The following is a 20,772-nucleotide window of genomic DNA, read 5'->3' on the forward strand; positions in this document are numbered from 1 at the left end:
CAGAGAAAGCCCATGAAGAGTCTTGAAAGTAATAAGAAGAACTTTGAATTTTGCCTCAAGTGGTAACCAGTAAAGCTTTAGAACATAACATAACATAAACTTTATTTCATCTCGAATTTTAGAGTAGCTTGTTGCATGGACCGAATATCTTCGAGAAAGCATAAAATGGAGATTACCTATATGTATTCATACATATATGTGTACAAGATCTAAAAGACTAACTATACAAAAATATACTAAAATACAGTATTTAGAAATATAATTATGTAACATATTGGTAGAAATTAAAAGAAAAGTGAAGATAAGCGGGAGCGACTATACAAAGATACGGCCTTGAATTATCTTTCTAAAGTCTTTAAATGCATTCATGCGGATATAGTTAGGCAGTTTATTCCATAGCCTAGCTGAGAAGTATGAAAATGAATTAAGGCCATAACTAGTTGTTCTAGGTTTTCTAAGTGACAGTATGTAATTACCGCGAAGATTATAAGAAGAGGATCGAAGTGAGAACATACCTCTCATATAAGCTGGAAAATGAGTGAAAAACAGGCTCTTGAACAATAAAATAAGGAAATTCTGGATACGCCCATTACATAAGGAACTTGTATTGACCTTAGTCAGAAGGCTATCATATGGCGACAAGTAATCCCTAAGTATAAATCTAAGTATTCTTAGAAGGGCTGGTGTGATGCGTTCATGTTGTTTAATTCTAGTAATAAGGCGTGCGGCAGTGTTTTGAGTTCTTAGTGGAGGATACTGTTACAATAGTATAGAAGGAACATTGTCAATGTGGTTCTTCCTTACTTTCCTCTCGCCATGCGAAGTTCAATCGACAGAAAGATGATTTGAAGTCTTTTTGGGGGTGGGGGAAGGGCTAAAAGATTTTTGTTGTGTCGCGATAAAATTTATCTGAGCTCCTCCAAGGCTCTCTAATGTTCTTATTGTAACACCCTGGTCTACCGTTGTCCTGGATATCATTTTAAAAAGCTACCGTTTGTTCAAGGACTGTATCTTATTTCTCATTATTGCTCTTTTGATCGGCTGACTCGATGTAACAAAATGTTGTTTTCTATTCAATAATCGCTTTATTATCATCTAGTTATCATCAATAGTTTAAAAATAATTTAATGGTAAATAGCTAAGCTATTAGTTGACTGCCCATTTAACCACTTCCACGCGGCATCCCTGAGATATATCAACATGAGCCAAGGTCTCTAACGCCCGATGCAAGGTTATGGAAGAAATCGCTGAAATTTTGACGTAAATATTGTCAACAGGAAGAGCGTTGTTCATTTTTATAGCTTGATTTCTTTCGCCATCGCTGACGCTGCAAGGAAACTGGAGCAGCTTCTCGATTTTAATTGGCTGCTTTCATCGTACGATCTTTTTACTCTCACTTTTCATTGGTTTATTTCAACGAGCCAAAGTATATTTCAGCTTATTAAATTCTCCATTTATGCGCCGTAATACCCGACAAAAAGTGACTCTTAGCCCTTTACATCCTTACCCCCACCCCACCCACAATTCACCACCCCACCTATCACTCTCGTTATAGACTTCCTAATCGTCACAAGGTGAGTCATTGGAAATCTTTGCGACTACTAAAAGGTATATTATAGATAATATAACACATTTTATATATATATTAAATGTTTTTCATTCTTAATGCCTTTATGCTTAAAACTGCTGGGTCGAGCTTACTATTCCAGATTCTACAGCCTGGGCTACTGCCGATAGTCCTTTCCATTCCAGATATTGTCAGGTAAATGAGGTTCTACCAATCACGGCCACTTTCTAAATTGTTGTCGTTTTCCATCAACCTATCAAGTGTCGCGTTAGTTTATTGTCTAATTGGCGAAATTACTTCCGTGCTAGCGTTCGTAGGGAGTGAAATATTCTTGGGCAAGCGATATATGGCCATCAAAAACGATTCTAACAAAATTTTTCATTTGAAATTTATCTATGTATGGATTTTGGTGCTACCTCAACTCACAGGTGACGTGTTATTCTAAAGTTTCTCGTGTTTTTACTCCGTAATTTTTAATCGTGAACTCGCTCAGGCGCTATATATGCTTTTAGCTATCAAATTTTAGTTTGAGCGTGAATTACATAGGGAAACCTACAAACTAGTCTATGAGACGTTGCATAATTAATCGTAGAGAATCTGCATTTGTTGGTTAAGGTAAATTATGTGAACATCTGTTTGTTTTCACGGCGGTTTAAGATATTTTCCGAACAGCAGATGGCGGAAGTGTTACATGGTATGAACCTACCCCGGTCATGACAACATCGCATCCAACTGAAGTGCTCCCCCCAGGCATTGTACAGGTTTATGAGGGATCTCCTGTCACACTTAACTGGAACTACAGTCTGACGACAGGTTTTATTGCAGCTTTTATACGATTTAACGGTGCTGGTATTGTCAGCATTTCCTCGGCTGGACAAGCTGGTGCTGTTAGTAGTTATTTTCAGCAACGATTTAACGCAAGCTCGACTCTTGGAAGAATCTCTCTGTTTATCAATAACGTGACTGTTGCTGACGACAGGGCTAATGGAGAATTTAGGTGTGACATAATTGATTTAAATGTTGACATTTGGAGGCGAACAATTCGAGTTGAAGTCATAGGTAAGCTTGAAAGTGCCACTGATCTTGGAATGAAGGCATGCGACACCTCAGGGGAGTCTGGCACATCTCTATTTTGTCTGAATGGGTATGGCATCGCAGTCGTGATCGCCTTAAAATATTTAATTATCCAGTGTCTTGTTCAGGATGATTCTTTCTAGACCATGCACTAACCTTGCTCATTGAATAAGTGTGTGCACATCTGTGGTGCTGATTATGAATTTTTGTGGAGGTTTCAACTCTCAGTCTGCCGGCACTTATTTCAAGAAAGTAACTTAAATTTAGTACTCTAAAGACCATTATGCCTAATTAGAATAAAGAATAACATGGTTTCCAGTTCAATTGGGAGTTATTAAGTACTAAAATATTTCAACAAAACTGTGGATGAGTTGCTGCAGCCAATTTGTAGTCTTTGAAGAAGTTACAAGTGCTTTTACTAACACCAAACTGCACAAGAAATCAGGCTGTCACTTATTAATATATAACATAGAAACAGCATCTCAGAATACTAATACAAACAATTTTTTGACAGCACACACACACACACACACACACACACATGCACACACACACACACACACACACACACACACACACACACACACACACACACACACACTAATTTTAATTTTTACTCGTGCTTATAATAACTTTGCACCCATGTTGGTCAACTCTATTTCTGTAACATGCTGCAAGAAACAGTTTGCACTTTAATGATTACAGTAACTGCATGCTGTTTGATTGTTTTAGTCCCAGCAAAGGTAACTAACATTACTGGCATAAAAACTGTGCACGAAGGCTCTAACCTTCTGTTAACCTGTGAAACATTTGGGAAACCAGCACCAAACATCACTTGGACCAAAGAAAAGCTAGTCTTGCAGGGAAATACTGAATCAGTACAACAGGGAGCCTGGCTGAATATAAGAAACATTTTCAGGAATGATTCAGGAACGTTCTACTGTAATGCACATAATGGCTTTGGAAACCCAGACAGTCAAGCAGTTTATGTGGATGTCACTTGTAAGTTAACTGTATGACACGGTCTTATAATATTTCTATTAATTTATGTATTATGTAATTTAATGATTACACTTTGCATTATGAACAGTGTATGCTTTTATGTGTGTTCTAATTAATAAGGACTTTCTACTGTTTTGTTGACACTTCTAAACTTAGTAATTCAGCTATATTATGAGTGACCCTGTGCTAAAAAAATTGTAATGGTCATGAGTTATAATTATAATTTAAGGGGCACAAAAACAAATTATCTTTGTTTCTACATTCTCTGAGTGTAAATATAGTAAAGAAAAATTGTACACTCATGCAGAAAAATACCAGCTTTTCTGTTTCACAAATAAAATCTTGAATTTAAGAGACAATAACTTAAAGCTCGAAATACATATTAATTAATTTACTCATTTGATCTAGTGTGATGTGGTAGCATTTCAAAATTTCAAAGATTAAGCTGTGAATATATTAATCATGTAATTTCTGTAAGTATCAATATTAATACATAATTTGCAGTGGTTTAACATTTTTCATAAAATGTATTTTCCTTCCAATTTACAGATCCAGCCAGAATTGTTAATTTTCAAACTGAGTATATTACAGATGTGCATGAAAGTGCAACTCTACACTGCAAAGCAGAAGGAAACCCTCCTCCCACTTATACATGGACTCCATGTGGCACGGAACAAGTTTGTGACAAGAGTACTCTTGTTATTTCAAAAGTCCTTAATGATGCCAACTATACCTGCAAAGTGGCCAATGAATTTGGTAGTGATCTGAAAAATGCTAGTGTTTGTAAGTTAAATTACATTTCTTAATTCACTAAATGAAAATTTGCTATTCAAACATTTTTTTCTTAAATCAATCATAATTGACACGCACAATATAAAACGCTGTAGCTCAACAGGTTCTGTACTGCATCTTTGTTGGGAACCAGTAGGTCATCTCGTGTGTACTATTTTGTAATCTGCACGGTAGGTGCTGTGCAAGAAATCAAAAAAAAAAACAAAACAAAACAAAAAAAAAACTCTTTTTATAGGATTACACAACTACTGGTGAACCAGTAATTTCCATTATGGTTCTTGCAAACAAATGAGACAAATGGTTTAAATTGAATGGAACATCATTATGAACATCATTAAGAACATCATTAAGAACCCCAACTGGCCGGAGGCAAACCAGTTGGCTATTTACAAGCGTGGCCAAGGATCTGAACTTGGGGCTACTGTGAAACAAATCCAGTGGTCATGGTGGGACTCGAACCCGGGAGCGGCGGATTATGCGTCCGACACTCTAACCACTCAGCCACGCTGCCTCCCTATCAAGAAACAATTTTGCAATTTATAGTGACTAAATGTAGACTGGCAGAGCCTCTATAATGGCTGCCATATAATGCGTGTGTTGAATGATATTCTGAATGTCTTTTATCACCAGAGCTTAACATTAAGGAGAAATTAAGTTAATAATTGTATGAAATTGAATCAATTCCAGGGACCAAATCTTATGATGAGAATTAAGCTGGCTCGATCATGAGCCCATTTTCAACATAAGATTCTAAATATAATGTCAGGTGTACAGTTTTTAAATGGCCCTGATGGCTGATAGAATTATTTTTTACATGCAGTTTGTCTTCTTCTTTACCTGCAGTCATTGGAGGAAATGAAATTAACATAACCATTGTTATTACCAGTGAAAGTTGTACTGATGGAAAATACAACCAACAATCCTCATTGCTGGCAAAACTTGAGGAAGTGGTAAACATTGTTATCATTCAATATGGCAGTATTTTATTTCTTTTATTCTCCTTAAGTACCTATCATTCTTGCTGGCATAGTATAATATTACATGTAAATGGACATAAATTATACGACTACAATATTTTTTGTTTTTTTTTAAATGATTGTTGGCTACTAATTTGAAAATATAGGGATATGTAGAAACTGATTGAAATTTTTCATGTGCTTATAAATTGATACAATTTAGTTTAATTTAAGGTCACTTAAACATTCCAACTGAGCCTGCATGTGCAGCACCCATATAAAGTAGTTATTGGAAAAAATAATGACAAGCTGGCAATATCATATTCTTCAGTGAAAAACAAATTAAGATATTACGTGTTAATATCTTATATTGCATGCTCGTGTTCAAGGTCCTGAACTTGATCTAAATTACTTGTATTTTGATCTCATGTTCATTTGCACTGTTCTATTGGTTCTTGTAAAGATGAAAGTGGTTTTTATTGGTAGACCTGGTTATAGAAGTATGGAGTTGAAAAGAGGAGTCAGGTTTGTAATTACCATGTAATTCTTGAGTTTCTAAGTTGTAGTTTTCTAATTTCTAATGCATTCCCTTTATTTTGATCCTGATCATCTTATGTCTTTATCAAGGTGTGGTAGTGTAACTGTTGACCTAGCACTGATATTTGATTCCACAACAAGAGAGGGAGATGTTATTACATTTCTTTGGAATGCTGCCAAAGATGGGAAGCTTGGACAGTTCAATGTAAGTGCTATAAAAAGAACGAGATCTCTGGTTGATTTCAAAATTGGAACAACTGCAGCAGGCATGGTGGTGTCACCTGGCAGTTCAACTGATTGTAAGTTCTCTATTTTTTGCTATCTTCCTACATGTACTCTTTAATTTATACCAATTTTTTTGGTATAATTATATCAATTCACTAGAGGTAAGATTTCAGAGAAATCTCAATCCTCGATATGCTCTTCAATGGAAAGTAAAGCACAGTTGAAATGGGATTTAATTACAATTGACAGAAACAAAAGCTCGGTATATATTGAACGTTTATTTTTAGCAATGATGTGAAATATCCTTGTTGTGTATTGTATCCATGCTCATGTAATTGGTTTTAATGTATAATCAAATCTTTGAAAATCTGTATGAATGAACTTTTACATTATACTTTGTGATTCAGTATAACGTCAGTACCACAGTTAAAGGCTGCAGGGTTAAGACAGGGATGAGCATAACGTGAAAAAGAAAATAATAATAATTATAATAGTATTAACAATAAATGACATTAATACTGGTAATAAAACTGGTAATTTAATCCCTGATGATGCCGTTAATCGGCGAAAGCTTGGGTTTTAAATTTTAATTTTTAGACAGCAGTTTAAGGACTCTTTGGAACATTTTGTATGTTACTGATGATAATGATAATCCCTTTTAATAATTTATAATAATATTATAGTGGGATTTAGCTGTGGACATTCCACGAGGTGGTTCTTCTTGTCCACTTTTTCATGCTCGAATGCAATTTAGAATGTTGCTTTTCGTGGAAGGGGGAAAACGCTCGGAGCAGGAGCGAGAGTCAAAAACAAACTTAACCAACATATGTGACGCCAGGTGCAGCTGAAAGCGAACGTGGACCCCAGCGACGAGGGGCGACCGCTCTTACCTGACTGCACCATCCCCGCTCCCTATTCTAATGTGGAAATCGAAATCTCATGTTATTGGGTAATCATGGCCATCAATTATAAAAACGGTTGGTGTGTAGATAAAGTGTCGTGAAACGGTAGAGCGGAGGATTTCCGAAATTCAGTTTTTGGTCATATATCTGTCATAATTATGTTGTTCTACTCATTTTTCCAGGGACTATTGTTGGTGCAGCACTTGGATCAGTTGCGGCACTTTCTATTGCTGTGGGAATATTTATATTTTTTGTATGGAGGTCAAGAAGTCGACGAAACAATAATTCGAATGGTAAGTGTTGTATTACTGAGAACTTTGCGCCCAGGTAATGTGTTTTAGCATTACACAACTAAGGGTTGACTTGTATGTATTTCAGTACCTAGCTCTATTTAAATACAAGTGAGGTTTAAAGATTTTTAGACAGTTTTACAGTATGCAAACCGGAGCCTCTGAGCGTTCTGGCGTTGAGTTGGCCAGGAAAACACATTAAAAGCCCTCTTTTGCTTATAGAGTTGTACGTGCCTGTAATTTGCGCGAGTCTAAAGCATGAAAACAGTGATTACATGCTCTTATCTAAACGTGTCTCTAATTTTTTCACGATTTTGATTATCGCTTCTGGCTTGCTGCAGAACACTTTTCCTTTCTAAATTGTCCATGTACAAATAAATGTCAAAGCACTTAGTATTGCCTTTGCATTCATTTCTTCCTTTCTCTTTAGATACTTCTTCCTCTGGTTTTATTTCTATCCTGCTTTATAATTACACTATTTTATGTTTTTTTTTTTTTTTTTTTTTTTTTTTATCGTTTTAGGAAAAGCAAAAAGAGATCATAGGTAAGTTTTTGGTACTAGTTATAAACTGTTTCCAACGGAGCATTCCTCTAATTATTTTTCGCATGAAACACAGTAGTTACATTCAGAGCAGGGCTTCATCCCAATTCTCGATTTTTCTAGAGCACCTTTAACGTAATGACTATTGAACCACCTCCCACCTTCCCCCCTCCACACACGCACGCACACACACGCACGCGCGCACACACACACACACACACACACACACACACACTCACACACACACACTCACACACACACACACACACACTCACACACACAAACACTTACACACTCACACACACTCACACACACTCACACACTCACATACTCACACACACTCACACACACTCACACACACTCGCACACTCACACACGCACACACTCACTCTCTTATGGTTTCTTATGACTTATGTTTGTAGCGTTCTCAAAGGTTTGTTTACACGCAGTGTTAAGCGCTTTTCCATGCATCTGAACTAACCTTCCTGGTGTTCATCCCTTAGAATTTGAATATCGCAGCAAAGATATCATCTCTTTTTTTGTAATTAAATTTGTAAATATCTTAGGTCTGATGGAAAATCACTGGATGAAAGAGTAATTGTTAATGTAAGTAACTTCTCTGTTTAAACAATGTAAGCTACTGCTGTTCAATCAAGTTTGATATAGTGACTTACCCTTTCAGGTAGCGGCGATTTTTATCCAAAAAAGCTTTGTATCAGTGGAGCAATTAATCACTGTGCAATAGCATCTCCAAACCCAAACCTAATTTTAGATTTGTGTCTTTTAATTTAAAAACTAAGACCATTGACTTTCTCTTTTCAATTTTTTTCACAGTCATTGCCAATTAGATTATCATAGATTGTGTTTTCACGGTTTAGAGAACGCTGCGTTCATGCCTGCATGCTATCTGTACTATCCAAAGCTTTAAAGCCAACTTTGCCTATTGTTTTGATTAGGATTTTTTAAGACAAGGAAGCTTTTGTTATCTGTCTTTTGGGATTTTTCTGTTCGGTGACGCGAAATTAGACTCGGGTTAACTTCGCTCTAGTTCGCAAACTTTTAATGATGACATTTTGGTTCCCCACGGGAGCCTACTAGGGAAAACACAGAAAGATTAGCAGGGGGTGAGTTAGTAATGTCAGTACCTCGACATGACGCGCCTGTCTGAAGGACGCGACATGATTCACGAAGGTTGATTCACACTACGGGATTCAAGTTGCAATCATGGTGTAAGCTTGTCGCATGCGATAGAGTCCTCACGTGTAATGCTCCTCTCCAGTACACAGTAAATAAATAAATATAAAAGATTGCGACGTATTTTATCAGTAAAAGTGATTTATTCCAGTCATGTTATTGGGAGTAAGCGTTCTCGGAAAGCTGAGAGCGATTAAACTTGTTTTTGTTTTGCCCACGCGAAGCCGTTTTAGAATAAACAGAGAGCAGGCAAAAAAAAACTGGTCGTCCTGGAAATTACCTCTTCAAGAAAAGAAAGGAAAGAAAACTGCGTTTGTTCTTTTTTCAACCACTGACGCAAGGAATGTAAAATAAACGCGCGCAAAGCGACAGACGACAATGTGAAAAAACAATGTGCTCATCAAGTTCAAAAAAATACTTCTACCTACAAATTAGGAAAACCACTAAATCACAAAGAATTAGCTTTTAGCCTTACACTTTGCAATGCTAAAGGGCGTCTTTAAAATGAGAGTGTAATTAACTATTGCATTTTAGGCTTTGAAAGAGGGCAGGCAAAAAAAAACTGATCCTGGAAATTACCTCTTCATGAAAAGAAGAGAAAGAAAACTGCGTGCGTGTCTTTTTTCAACTACAGACGCAAGGATTGAAAAAGAAACAACGCTGTTGTTGTCAAGCCTCAGGAACAAAGAAAGTGTGATTTCACACCTTCTTACGTTTGAGTGATCTCGCTTTTCGGACAGGGCCCGAAAAGCGACATTGACGCAAGGATTGAAAAACAATGTGCTCATCAAGTGCAAAAAAATACTTCTACCCACAAATTATATACAAAGTGGTAAACGTGTGCGAGAAACCAATTGTGGGAGGACATTTCACAGCGGTTATTTATGAGCGCGCGCGAAAAAAACCTTCATTTCAAGAATTCCTGCCAGCATGGATCGAAAGCGTGAAATCCTAGATTACATCTGCGATGAACGCCTCGATTTATTGGAGGAACTAAAAGGAAAGAAAATCAAACTGCAAGAGACAGTTGCATGTTTACCAGAACAACAAGATTTGTCTTCTGTGATGGAGAATTATCGTTCTGTGGTTGAAAGTGTCGAGAACAAGCTGAGAGGACTTAATGTAACTGCACTATGAGCAACCAATCAAACAACGGCTCTTTTAGGAGCCACCAAACACAGTAAAGTCGTGACCAACTGAACAAGATTGACATCTTATTTTTTGACATTTCATTTAAGTTTTGACTGGCGAATTTGATCAGTAAATCTCATGATGGAAACAGCCGTAATTTCAAGAACTTCTTGTCTCTAACGGGAATGTTTTGAAAAAATTTAGCAAGCTTTGATTTTTTTTTTAAGAGCTATCTAATAAGGTAAAAGGAATCAGAAAGGCACTGTCAAAAGACGAAACGAGAAATATATATAAGGAAAGAAAACTGCGTGCGATCTTTTTTCAACCACTGACGCAAGGAACGTAAAAGAAACGCGCACAAAGGGACAGACAACAACGTGAAAAAACAATGTGCTCATCAAGTTAAAAAAAATACTTCTACCTACAAATTAGGAAAACCACTAAATCACAAAGAATTAGCTTTTAGCCTTACACTTTGCAATGCTAAAGGGCGTCTTTAAAATGAGAGTGCTATTAACTATTGCATCTTAGGCTTTGAAAGAGGACAGGCAAAAAAAACTGATCCTGGAAATTTCTTCTTCATGAAAAGAAAGGAAAGAAAACTGCGTACGTGTCTTTTTTCAACCACTGACGCAAGGATTGAAAAAGAAACAACGCTGTTGTTGTCAAGCCTCAGGAACAAAGAAAGTGTGATTTCACACCTTACGTTTGAGTGATATCGCTTTTCGGACAGGGCCCGGATAGTTCGTCTTTAAATTGAGAGTGTTATGAGAGTGTTAAATGGCGTTAACGAAAATGAGGGAAGGGGAAAAAGCGGAGGGGTAGAGCCTTGTTTCACTGTTAGAGTGCTAAGTTTTGAGCGCAAGACGAAGGAAAAGTGAGGTCACTTTTACGTAAAAAGGTGTGAAGTCACACTTTCTTTGTTCCCTTCGGTTTGCGGACTTGTTTTCTTTTATATTCATTGCGCTGAAGAATCTAAACTGCCGGCACGCACGCAGTTAATTAATAGAAGTAATTTTTAGGATCACTTTTTACTGTCCGCCCTCCGTGTATCTTAAGTTGGCGCCAAATTTTATACTCATATTGCGCGTTATAAAATGGAGTTAAGGAAAATTAGCGAAAGGGAAAAGCGGAGGATTTAAACTTTCTTTCACTGTTAGAGTTCTTAGCATGATAACGCGTCAACTTAACAGACACTTCTGATTCGACTGTGAACTAGCGGTTTTTCATTCAAATACAAATGACTTCCAAGTTTGATTGCTAAAGCGCCACTACTCTTCTCAGTAGACTGCTACACCCACGAATTTTTTTGCCGCCTTGAGCTCTAGAGTAACGTTTTTAAATGAACATCACGTAATACGTCAAAGTCAAGTGCATTTCAATGTACTACGTGTTTGATTTAACAACATTACTTTTAAAGCGGTAAAAAAATTCGTTGGGTTCAGCGGTCCACTGGGAAGAGTAGTATCGTGGCCAGAAACATTCTCGTCCCAATAGCCGTTTTCGCTTCTCTTAGCCGGCTCAGGCTAAGAGAAGCGAAATGGGCTTTTGGGCACGAGAATGGGCCCGAAAAAGATCAAATGACATGTATAAGTTGTATTAAGCCTAGAAGAGTTTGAATTCAGGAAGAAGCTGCAGTTGTAATGGTTCACGAGTGTCCGAAAAGTTTCAATCAACTTTCAGAGTCGTTTTATTAAAGCTATTATGCGTAAGTTTTCGCTTACTTATCGTCCAGACCTCGCTCTTCTTGACACAAACTTCCCCACCCCACCCCTTTTAGATGTGTCTAAGCTGCAACAATCATTACCACAACCTCCCCCACAAAGGCTGTGTTTGTAACACTAATCGCTTCCGAAGAAATTTAAATTTCGCGCTCGGTGAGCTGGCTACGCGCCGGTGATTACTAACCTTTGTCTTGCGAACAAAAAAACCCTTTTCCTTCAAACAATAGATAAGGAGATCTAAGGAGCGAAAGCTTGACTTATTGTCCAGCCAAAATCCTAACCAAAAGTTTGATACGGCGGGAACGGTAGTTGTCTTTGTTAGAGGTTCTCTTCAGATACATTGTATAACTGATGACAAAGAAGAAGCAAAAGGCATTCCACTTGGAGCTCCTAGAATATCAACAGTTTATTTGTATCTTTCTTCACGGTGACTTCTCAACGATGTTATGAACGCGGTTGTTCGAGTAGTACGCCACAGCTTAACAAATAGAAAGTTTGATACGAACTTAGGTGACATTTAGTTCGCTTTTTTAAAATTAATTCCCAAAGGTAGTTGTACTAAGTAAATTTTCATTGATGATCATTAAATTTCCAAAGACACGATGGTCTGTAAGCTTTGAGAAAATGAAATTACGTTCATGTTACTATGAGGATGCTATTGCATGGTAACCGTACAGGTGAAGGATGGACTGCCGATTCCTATGTTTGTCTTAGGTCAGTTTAAATACATACGTTTTTTTAACGTCAGTTATTTAGATAAATTGTGAGTGAAGCTGTTGTTTATTATTACGTTTCTTCTTTAAAAAAGACTGAGCTTGAAATGACGGATCCTTCTCAAAGCCAGCAGTACATGGCATTGGACGAGAGGACTCGACACACTAAACCAGTCAGAGAATATGCCTCTCTCAATCCACGTACACGGTATTGGGAGATTCCTACAGAGCACGTGACCATAGAAAAGATCATTGGTAAAGGTGCTTTTGGTCAGGTTGCTAAAGCAACAGTCATCGGCCTCCACGGAAGACTAAAGAAGACAGTTGTGGCTGCTAAGATGTTGAAAGGTATCAAGTACTTAAAAAAGTTCTACCTTTATGTAAAGTTCCTTAATAAACATCCCCTTCCTTTTACCCCTCCCCCTGAAAAAAAGTAGCGTTTTGGAAGTAGCAGGTCAAGCGCAACCTCCCCGCATCTCAAATGGGGAGACTAAGGTCATTTTAGTGTTATATTTTTTTCTTTAATCAGTAATCAAGTAAACATGACATCATTAGGTTGACTACGATAACCTAAGCACTTTACAACAAGGTATCACTTGTGGAATTTCCTTCCAAATGAAACCGATAATCTACCATCATTTCGCAAAGAGCTTTTCGTCAGAGATATATATATTTTTTTGATGTTAGTAATAAATACCGCTCACTGCATTTGTTGTTGAAAACTTGTGGTAATAAAATTCAATATCATTGAAAGATATTAGACTATAGCCTTATTGGGATGGCAGTGGCATTAAGGGTTTTGTCATTGTCTTTGTGTACCGTAGAGTATAAACAAAACGTTTTGGCTGCACTCAAATTGTTTGCCCATCTTAGTCCGTCTTGCTCTGCTTTTCACAAGCTCCATAGAAGTTTTATTTGTCATAGCATATTTTGTAAGATATTTTAATCTTACTTCTGACCTGATTATTCCAAAACAGGATGCTTAACCCCCGTGTTACACAGAGCTCAGTATAAGATAGGTCTTATGCTACTTACTTTGTTTCAGTTACTGTGATTGCTTGTAAAGGTAACAGCTTTTGGGTAATCATCTTGCAGCTGACGCTTCTGCTTTAGAGAAGAAGGACTTAATGTCCGAACTTGACTTGATGAAGCAACTGGAACCTCATCCTCATGTCATCAAACTGCTGGGATGTGTTACGAAATCCGGTAAATATTTAAACAGATACTTAAATAGCCAATGGTATTCTCTTCGTACATACATCTAGATCTTCAGAGATTTCCCTTTAACAGCCAAAGCTTTTCTGCTTTGGAAACGCAGAATTGGGGTGACTTTTCAGATGAACCTTTCCACTCGGCTCTTAGTAATGCTGTGTAATCTTCAGTTACTGACCTCCAGTTACCAGATATGGCTGTGGGTTTACTAATGCTAAGCGGTGTTTCTTCTCGTCGTCAAATATATACCTTGGTTTCTCTGAATGAGTGAAGATACCTCTATCTTGCTATAGGGCCATTAATGGTATTGATTGAATATGTTCCGTATGGAGATCTGCTGGGATACCTGAGAAGGAGCCGTGGATTAAATGACACTTACTACAAGGACCCGGATATCAAACCACAAACAAATCTGACGCCACGGCAGCTAATGAAGTTTGCGTGGCAAATTGGTGATGGAATGTCGTATTTGTCATCGATACCAGTAAGTAGGCACTATGAGCTGGTTATTGAAATAAAGCTGAGCTGTTTGTCAAACCTGCGTTCTAAACAATCTTCAGTCTAGCTGATTCTTATATCAAAAGATTTATTTTGTGAACAGTGTCAAGAAAGCCTAAATCAACCCCCTTATAGAGAAATTATTTGGCCCACTGACTAAGTAAAACCGTGGTTTAGGTTAGATCCCATGTATATAAGGGGCCCTATATATTTAGTTGGAAAACTAAAAGATTGCCGTATGGTCCTTAAATTGGACCTAGGCTAACCTTTCCTTTTTTTTTTTTTTTTTTTTTTCTTGTTTTCTCTCAATTCTCCTCTTTCCTCCTAACTCGTTCCAACATCAATAATTTCCTATGATATGTCGTAGATTATCCACCGAGACCTTGCAGCTCGAAATGTGTTGGTTGGAGAGGGGGAAACGTGCAAAGTAACAGACTTTGGTATGGCGAGAGATGTCCTGGAAGACAACATTTATCAACGGAAGTCTAAGGTACCAAGCAATTATAAGCAGGCTATTATGTATGATGATCTGTAGTCTTAACTTTCAAAAAGTCATGGGCTCTCTTGGCTTCCTTCCCAACACACTGACTCACCGTTAGAATAAGTTCACTTGTGCTGTCTACTAATAGAGAAGTCATATTTGCTTGTGATCTTTTCTTCAGTTCTTCCAACCAATTCTATGTGTTTTAATTTAGGGACGTCTCCCTGTAAAATGGACTGCCATTGAGGCGCTGCTGTACGGCAAATATTCTACAAAAAGTGATGTGTGAGTACGAGGACCACTCGCGGTCCCTAATAAAATTGTGGGAAACGTTATTGGATGTCTTCTGTATTTTTAGGCATTGATGATTTTTTTTGAGTTGTTTAGTTTATGTAGAATCATCTCGTAAGAAAGGTTGATAATAGCAGTTCTGGCTTTGAGCTCTGAGTATTGGCCCGGGTTCCGACTATGACGATTCCAGTGTCCTTTCCACGAAGTTTTACCGAAGATTTTTAAATGTACCTTTTTTCAACAGTGAAGACAAGAACGTTTATTTCCTTTGATGCGTTCCGTTTGTTTTACAGGTGGAGCTACGGAGTTCTCCTCTATGAGATTTTCACGATTGGTAAGTTACAAGGCTGATGAGTATTCCTTATATTTCAGCCTCAGAAATTGAGGTGATACGTTGTCATGAAGTAAGCAAGGTACACCATTCTGTGAGGAATGCGCTTTTGCTCTTTTGCATCGTAGCTGCCAAACCACTTAGATTGCCACAGTTGCTAAACGTATCTGAAAAGAAAATGACGCAATAAAAATGGAGTTTAAGTTGTAGTGAAAAGGCATCCGGTCACTTCGTTCCATAGTCATTTTGAATTTAAGTGTGCAGATATTAGAGTCCGGAGTCAGAGGCACTTGATGTTCGCCACCAAACAGCAGCGAGAGTTTCTTGCTAATGCGAAGTCTTGGTACATCGAAGTCACGTTTAAGCTGTGTCGCCATCCATTCACGCAGTTGGTAACGGTTGATGCCTTCGTCAGGAAGGACGACCACGCCAAGCTGGTGCTGCTTCTATTCGTGCTTATGTCAGAAATGTCATACGCATCAAACAACGACACCGACGGGTGGCACCATGGCCTCAATCGCCGAGTCTCCGGACGTGGTAAGCTGCTGAGTACCTTCTCATCAAGCTCCTTCACAGAGTGGCTATGCTTACAGTTATCCAGATCCGCCTGGTATCTGAGAAGAAATTAAAGGGAATGCAGCGCCGCGAGTACCGCGATCCTTAGGCCAAGATATTTAAGCTATGGCACGAGTTTGACGAGAATGAAAGATCAGCGAAATGTCTCGTGAAATCCTCTTCCCATCTTAATGGGCGCACAGAAAGTAAATGTTAATGAACACGTAGTCAAACAAACAGGTTGTTTAGGAGCCCCTAAATAAATAAAAGCAATGACCAACAGTTATCCTAGCTCGCAGAACACGGTAAAGGGGGTTCCACAAAATTTAAAATGGCGTGCATATCCGTTGTACGAATTAAATGGCAAGCCTTGGTTAGAATCTACATGATACCTTAAGGAGAGAAACTAAAAAGTAAAATATAGTAGTGAAAGTACTATGGAACGAAGTGACCATTTCCTGGAACGAACTGACTATTTTGTGAAACGAAGTGACCTTTTAGATGGAACGAACTGACTTGAAATGAACTGACCATCTATCAAAGTGACCAGAAGTCGTATAAAACTTATTTTTACAGCGTTGGACCTTTCTTGGAAGAGTATATTGAGAGTACCTGCTTTATTTTAGGTGGTTCACCGTATCCAAGGATGGATGGAAGAAAAATTGCAAAGTTGCTTGAAGAGGGATACAGAATGCCTAAGCCACAACATGTGAATGAGAAGTTGTACGAAAAAAAAGACAAAACTGGTCTTTTTCTCTTTCCTTACGTTGCCTTTTCTCCTGCAGCAGTAATTATTGTTTTATAAGTTCTTTTTTTTTGAAGTCGTAAGCGCAGCTTAAATTAAACCGGTATGTGCAAACATTGCTAATGTACATCGCAACGTTTTATGCCCAACAACGCTCACACTTAGTCCAGTATTAACATACTGAGATATCCTTGACGTCTTTCTGTTCCAGGTATGACATAATGACAAACTGTTGGAAAGGCGACCCCAACTTGAGACCATCTTTTGAGAGTTTGAGAAACAAACTCAAAGAAATGGAAAAGCAGCGCAAGGTAGGTCTGTGGAGTTTACGAATACACTTACCCACCTTTGATCGTTTTAGGCTAAATCTGGCCTACGCAAACTTAAAAGAACTTCTTTTTTTTTTTACAGGGACTGATAGACTTAAACTATTACGACGATCGACTCTACGTGAATGTTGACGATCTTGCCGTGTAATCAGTCGAATTTTCACGGAGAAAATGATAGAGCGATAAATCTTGCAGCCCCTTGAGATCCTGAACTATTATATTTTGGATTTGACGTTAACCTTTCATTCTGTGTTAAGAAAAAAACAAACTATTTAACAACGAAGCGAGGGAAAGTACAGCTTTCAGATATTTTCATAGGTAGTTTTTCTTTTTTAATTTTTAGGCTTAAAAAGACGACTAATTTGTATACGATCCTATACTATCTTGGATTTGACGTTAACCTTTCGTTCTGTGTTAAGACAAAACAAACTATTTAACAGCGAAGCGGGGGAAAGTACAGCTTTCGTATATTTTTATATGTATTCTTTTTTAATTTATAGGCTTAAAAAGACGAACAATTTGTATACGAGGATATGAAAGCAGTAATCGTTTTTATTTTCAGCAATATATATTAATTTCGTGTAAAATGTGTCGAAAATATAACCAATTTTTTTTAAAAATAACATAAGTGCAAGAGCAATAATTGTTGTGGCGGTTCTATTGAAACGCGAGTCTCTTTTTCACCATGTGAGCTTGGTAAAGCTAATCACCTGAGAGCCACGAACATTTTGTTGATACTACAGTGACTGGAGAGGGAAGGGGGGAAAGGGGGAGGAGGGGTAGGGGCATGGAGTTTAAAGCTCCGATTTAGTTGTTTTTGTAATTCTTTCAATTTCAGCTTACCTGTGAGGAATAATTTTTCAGCCATCATCCTTACGGTTTACTGACCCACACACAATTTTAAACAGGTAGCACAAACTCTTGGACTATTTACTGAAATGAGTGTGAGATTCCCCTCTTAGACACAAAAATTAGATATAACTAAGTCACCCGAAATTGTCTGTAATACTCAGTATTACAGACAATCTGCTTGGATATTGGTCGTGTCTACGTTAATTTTTTCCTCTCGCTCAAACTAGGGTCTCTCGGCTATTTTTCAAAGTCTTTCTAAATTATTTTACCTTATAACTCCTGATTTCTTTTCCCTGAATTCTAATCTTGACAAAAAAGTCGGGAGGATAGAAACAAAGGAGAATTGGACTGGCATATAACAATGTCTTTATGTGGCAAGGCAGGCCCACTTGTTTCTTTAGATTCTTTAATTTTTTCATGCTTCCCTTACCGATGCTAATGACGTGGATTTTTCTTACGCACCTACAAATCAGTTGTTGAGTTTACGGGGGAAGCAAATCGTTACTCACATTAAAACCAAGCCATGTAGCAGAGAGGCATTTTGTCAGCGCATGCGCGATCGGAATTAATTGTCGCGTTCGGCGCCATTTGGAGAGTTTTCGACGCGTTTCTGCGAGGTTTCACTGGACGATCGACACCTTTTTGTAATATTTTGTGAATATGGATGAAGGAGTATGACAAGTTCGCCAACATTTCTAACTCTGTGGATACTCATGGTGTTTGCTGGCTCTTCGGTTGAGGATATTTTAATGATCAAAGTGCGAACAAAACGCGAAAAAAGCCCGAAAACTTGAAGTTTGAGATTTGAGTTACTGAAGATCAATATGTACACATGAGACATCAAACCTTGAAGGTTAGTCTTAAGATGTTGATGTTTTATTTTTGTGAATCACAAAGTTGTCTGTGGAGACGATCGTGAGATATTTGATCCGAGGAAAGATAGAAATTTAGAGTTTGATATTATTTTACTTCAACTTCGAAGTAAAATTGCGTTAAGTTTGAGGTGGCCCCCAAGCATCAAATCACTTTAAATAACATCGTCTTTTCCTTCTCTTTACAGTCATATAGGACACAAGGCTTTAAAAAATGTTCCAGCTTCAGGATTAAGTTGCTCTAACTACAACCCTCGGCGAATTATTTTTCGGGAGGTTTTGGTGGATTTTTCAAGTCATGACCCAAAACCGTCTTTGGCCTTTGTGCTCTCTAAGTCTGCTGAATATGGTGGGTAGGCATGTGTCTTAACAACGGTTATGGTCTTACCTCAATCAACTACGGTTTTGGCTTATTTTATTACTGTATTTTGGCGGTAATTTTTATTATTGCCTTTTCGAGCTTCATGTGCTAACTAGAGGAAAAGCTTCGGTTAAACTTATTTATCAATTGGCCCCAAAATCCCTTTCTATTGTCAGTTCATTGTTTATTTATCTAGCTTTCGGTCTAACTAGTCCATTAACCTCAAAAAAATGCGTGGGCTTTGTCTCATGAGTAAAACTGGTGCCCTTTTCTTCATGTTCATGTGTTATTCGAAACGAATGGCGTCAGCTGTATTCTGTCCTGTTCATTTCAGTAGAATGCTTTGCCTTGCGAAATGAATGTTGAGTCGAAGTGCACTATGAATTTCAAACCAGTTGAGTTATATTTCACTTTGCTGTATGTGTCGTGATCATGAAATTCTTATTTATTAAGATTGATGATATGAATTAACTTTTATGTTCTCTAGCTTCTGTTTAAGGTAACGTGAAGTGACCCAATAATTGGTAGTATAGACAGAATGGTTGGCACTGACATTTACTGTGGCAAGCTGTTATTCAAGAATTTGTCATTATTCCCAGAAGCTTACTACTGGTTTAAATTATTAGTCTTTTGTTCTCTGTACACAACTTGCCCAGACTAATATGCTATATGGGAGTTATGTCTACTTTATTTGTAAAATTGGTAAAAATTACCAACAAAATTACCACTAAAGTTTTCAGAAGTTTTGTCCAGATTTCATTGAATATGAATGTGAGGAGTGATCAGTCATATTCCTTAAATTCACAAAATATTACAAAAAGGTGTCGATCGTCCAGTGAAACCTCGCAGAAACGCATCGAAAACTCTACAAATGGCGCCGAACGCGACAAACTAATTCCGATCGCGCATGCGCAGACAAAATGCCTCTCTGCTAAGCCATGCAAGACCAAAGTTGAATTCCTTTTTTTTTAAGAGTAAATGTGTGATTTTATACCCATGTCTTTTATCTGTCTGGACTTTCCTGTTTTATTACCCCAACTTGATCAAGGAGCAAAAATTGGTTCTATACTCTTTGTGATAACAGATTTGGCTGTGGAATTTTGAGTCAATTTTTCACTCCCCGATTAGTTTAAATGAGGTCCCACACCCCAATGTATACATACAGAGCCTCAGATTGCCACTTTTTGGTTCCGACTTTCAGGCATGTCGCCTAACGCAAAGTAGAGGTTTTCATGGATCAAGTGACTCTTTTCATTGCTCTAATTAAACTGTCCTTCACTCAATGATCAAGACTGAAGATTTACCACACAACGCTCGCGATTATTTGAATTTCCTTTTCTTAGGAAAGTAGATTAACAACACGATTGATAAATGCTCTTGCAGTAGTAAAGCTAGTAGGGAATTTAAGCAGTCAGGACGGCAACGCCACGGAAGACGTCTAAAATATGAGTTTCTACTTTTAGTTAGAATTTCGAAAATGGCTGCATGTGTTTACCGTCTCATAGTGCGGCAGACCTCAAACTCAACATATCGCATACAAGTAGCGTTGAGTTCCAAATGTAAATTAAAATAATTTGCCGCCGTGGTCTCGCTTAGG

The 20,772-nt window shown here is 37.8% G+C and overlaps 1 protein-coding gene and 1 pseudogene across 6 annotated transcripts; both read left to right on the top strand.

Annotated features, from left to right (window-relative positions):
• The first annotated feature begins 1,852 nt into the window (after positions 1-1,852).
• Positions 1,853-17,718, top strand: LOC111339921 (fibroblast growth factor receptor 2-like). Of its 6 annotated transcripts, none has more exons than XR_015989582.1 (19): positions 1,854-1,995; positions 2,225-2,626; positions 3,374-3,643; positions 4,193-4,426; positions 5,279-5,385; positions 5,855-5,916; positions 6,019-6,227; positions 7,238-7,348; positions 7,868-7,889; positions 8,453-8,492; positions 12,744-12,996; positions 13,744-13,854; positions 14,154-14,344; positions 14,726-14,848; positions 15,054-15,124; positions 15,424-15,464; positions 16,643-16,803; positions 16,973-17,072; positions 17,173-17,197. XR_015989582.1 is itself a non-coding variant. In XM_088727676.1 (19 exons), exons 1-19 carry the CDS (start codon positions 1,914-1,916, stop codon positions 17,236-17,238), a joined length of 2,592 nt encoding a protein of 863 aa, XP_088583802.1. In that variant the 5' UTR covers positions 1,855-1,913; the 3' UTR covers positions 17,239-17,718. The 6 variants fall into 6 exon arrangements, 4 of the variants coding, with proteins under 4 accessions (XP_088583804.1, XP_088583802.1, XP_088583803.1 ...); XM_088727676.1 differs by having other exon boundaries at positions 1,855-1,995; positions 16,643-16,739; positions 17,173-17,718; XM_088727677.1 differs by having other exon boundaries at positions 1,862-1,995; positions 2,243-2,626; positions 16,643-16,739; positions 17,173-17,718.
• LOC148726707 (uncharacterized) lies at positions 15,481-16,636 on the top strand (annotated as a pseudogene).
• Positions 17,719-20,772: the final 3,054 nt, after the last annotated feature.

This window comes from Stylophora pistillata, chromosome 7, assembly GCF_964205215.1.
Source record: "Stylophora pistillata chromosome 7, jaStyPist1.2, whole genome shotgun sequence".
Classification (NCBI taxonomy): Eukaryota; Metazoa; Cnidaria; class Anthozoa; order Scleractinia; family Pocilloporidae; genus Stylophora; species Stylophora pistillata.

Bases quoted from the DNA above. Each gene is read 5' to 3' on its own strand.
- LOC111339921 (XM_088727676.1), top strand. From the start codon at position 1,914: ATGGCCATCAAAAACGATTCTAACAAAATTTTTCATTTGAAATTTATC. The intron at 5,917-6,018 runs GTTTGTAATTAC...GTCTTTATCAAG, and splicing joins GAGTTGAAAAGAGGAGTCAG to GTGTGGTAGTGTAACTGTTG. The intron at 6,228-7,237 runs GTAAGTTCTCTA...TCATTTTTCCAG, and splicing joins ACCTGGCAGTTCAACTGATT to GGACTATTGTTGGTGCAGCA.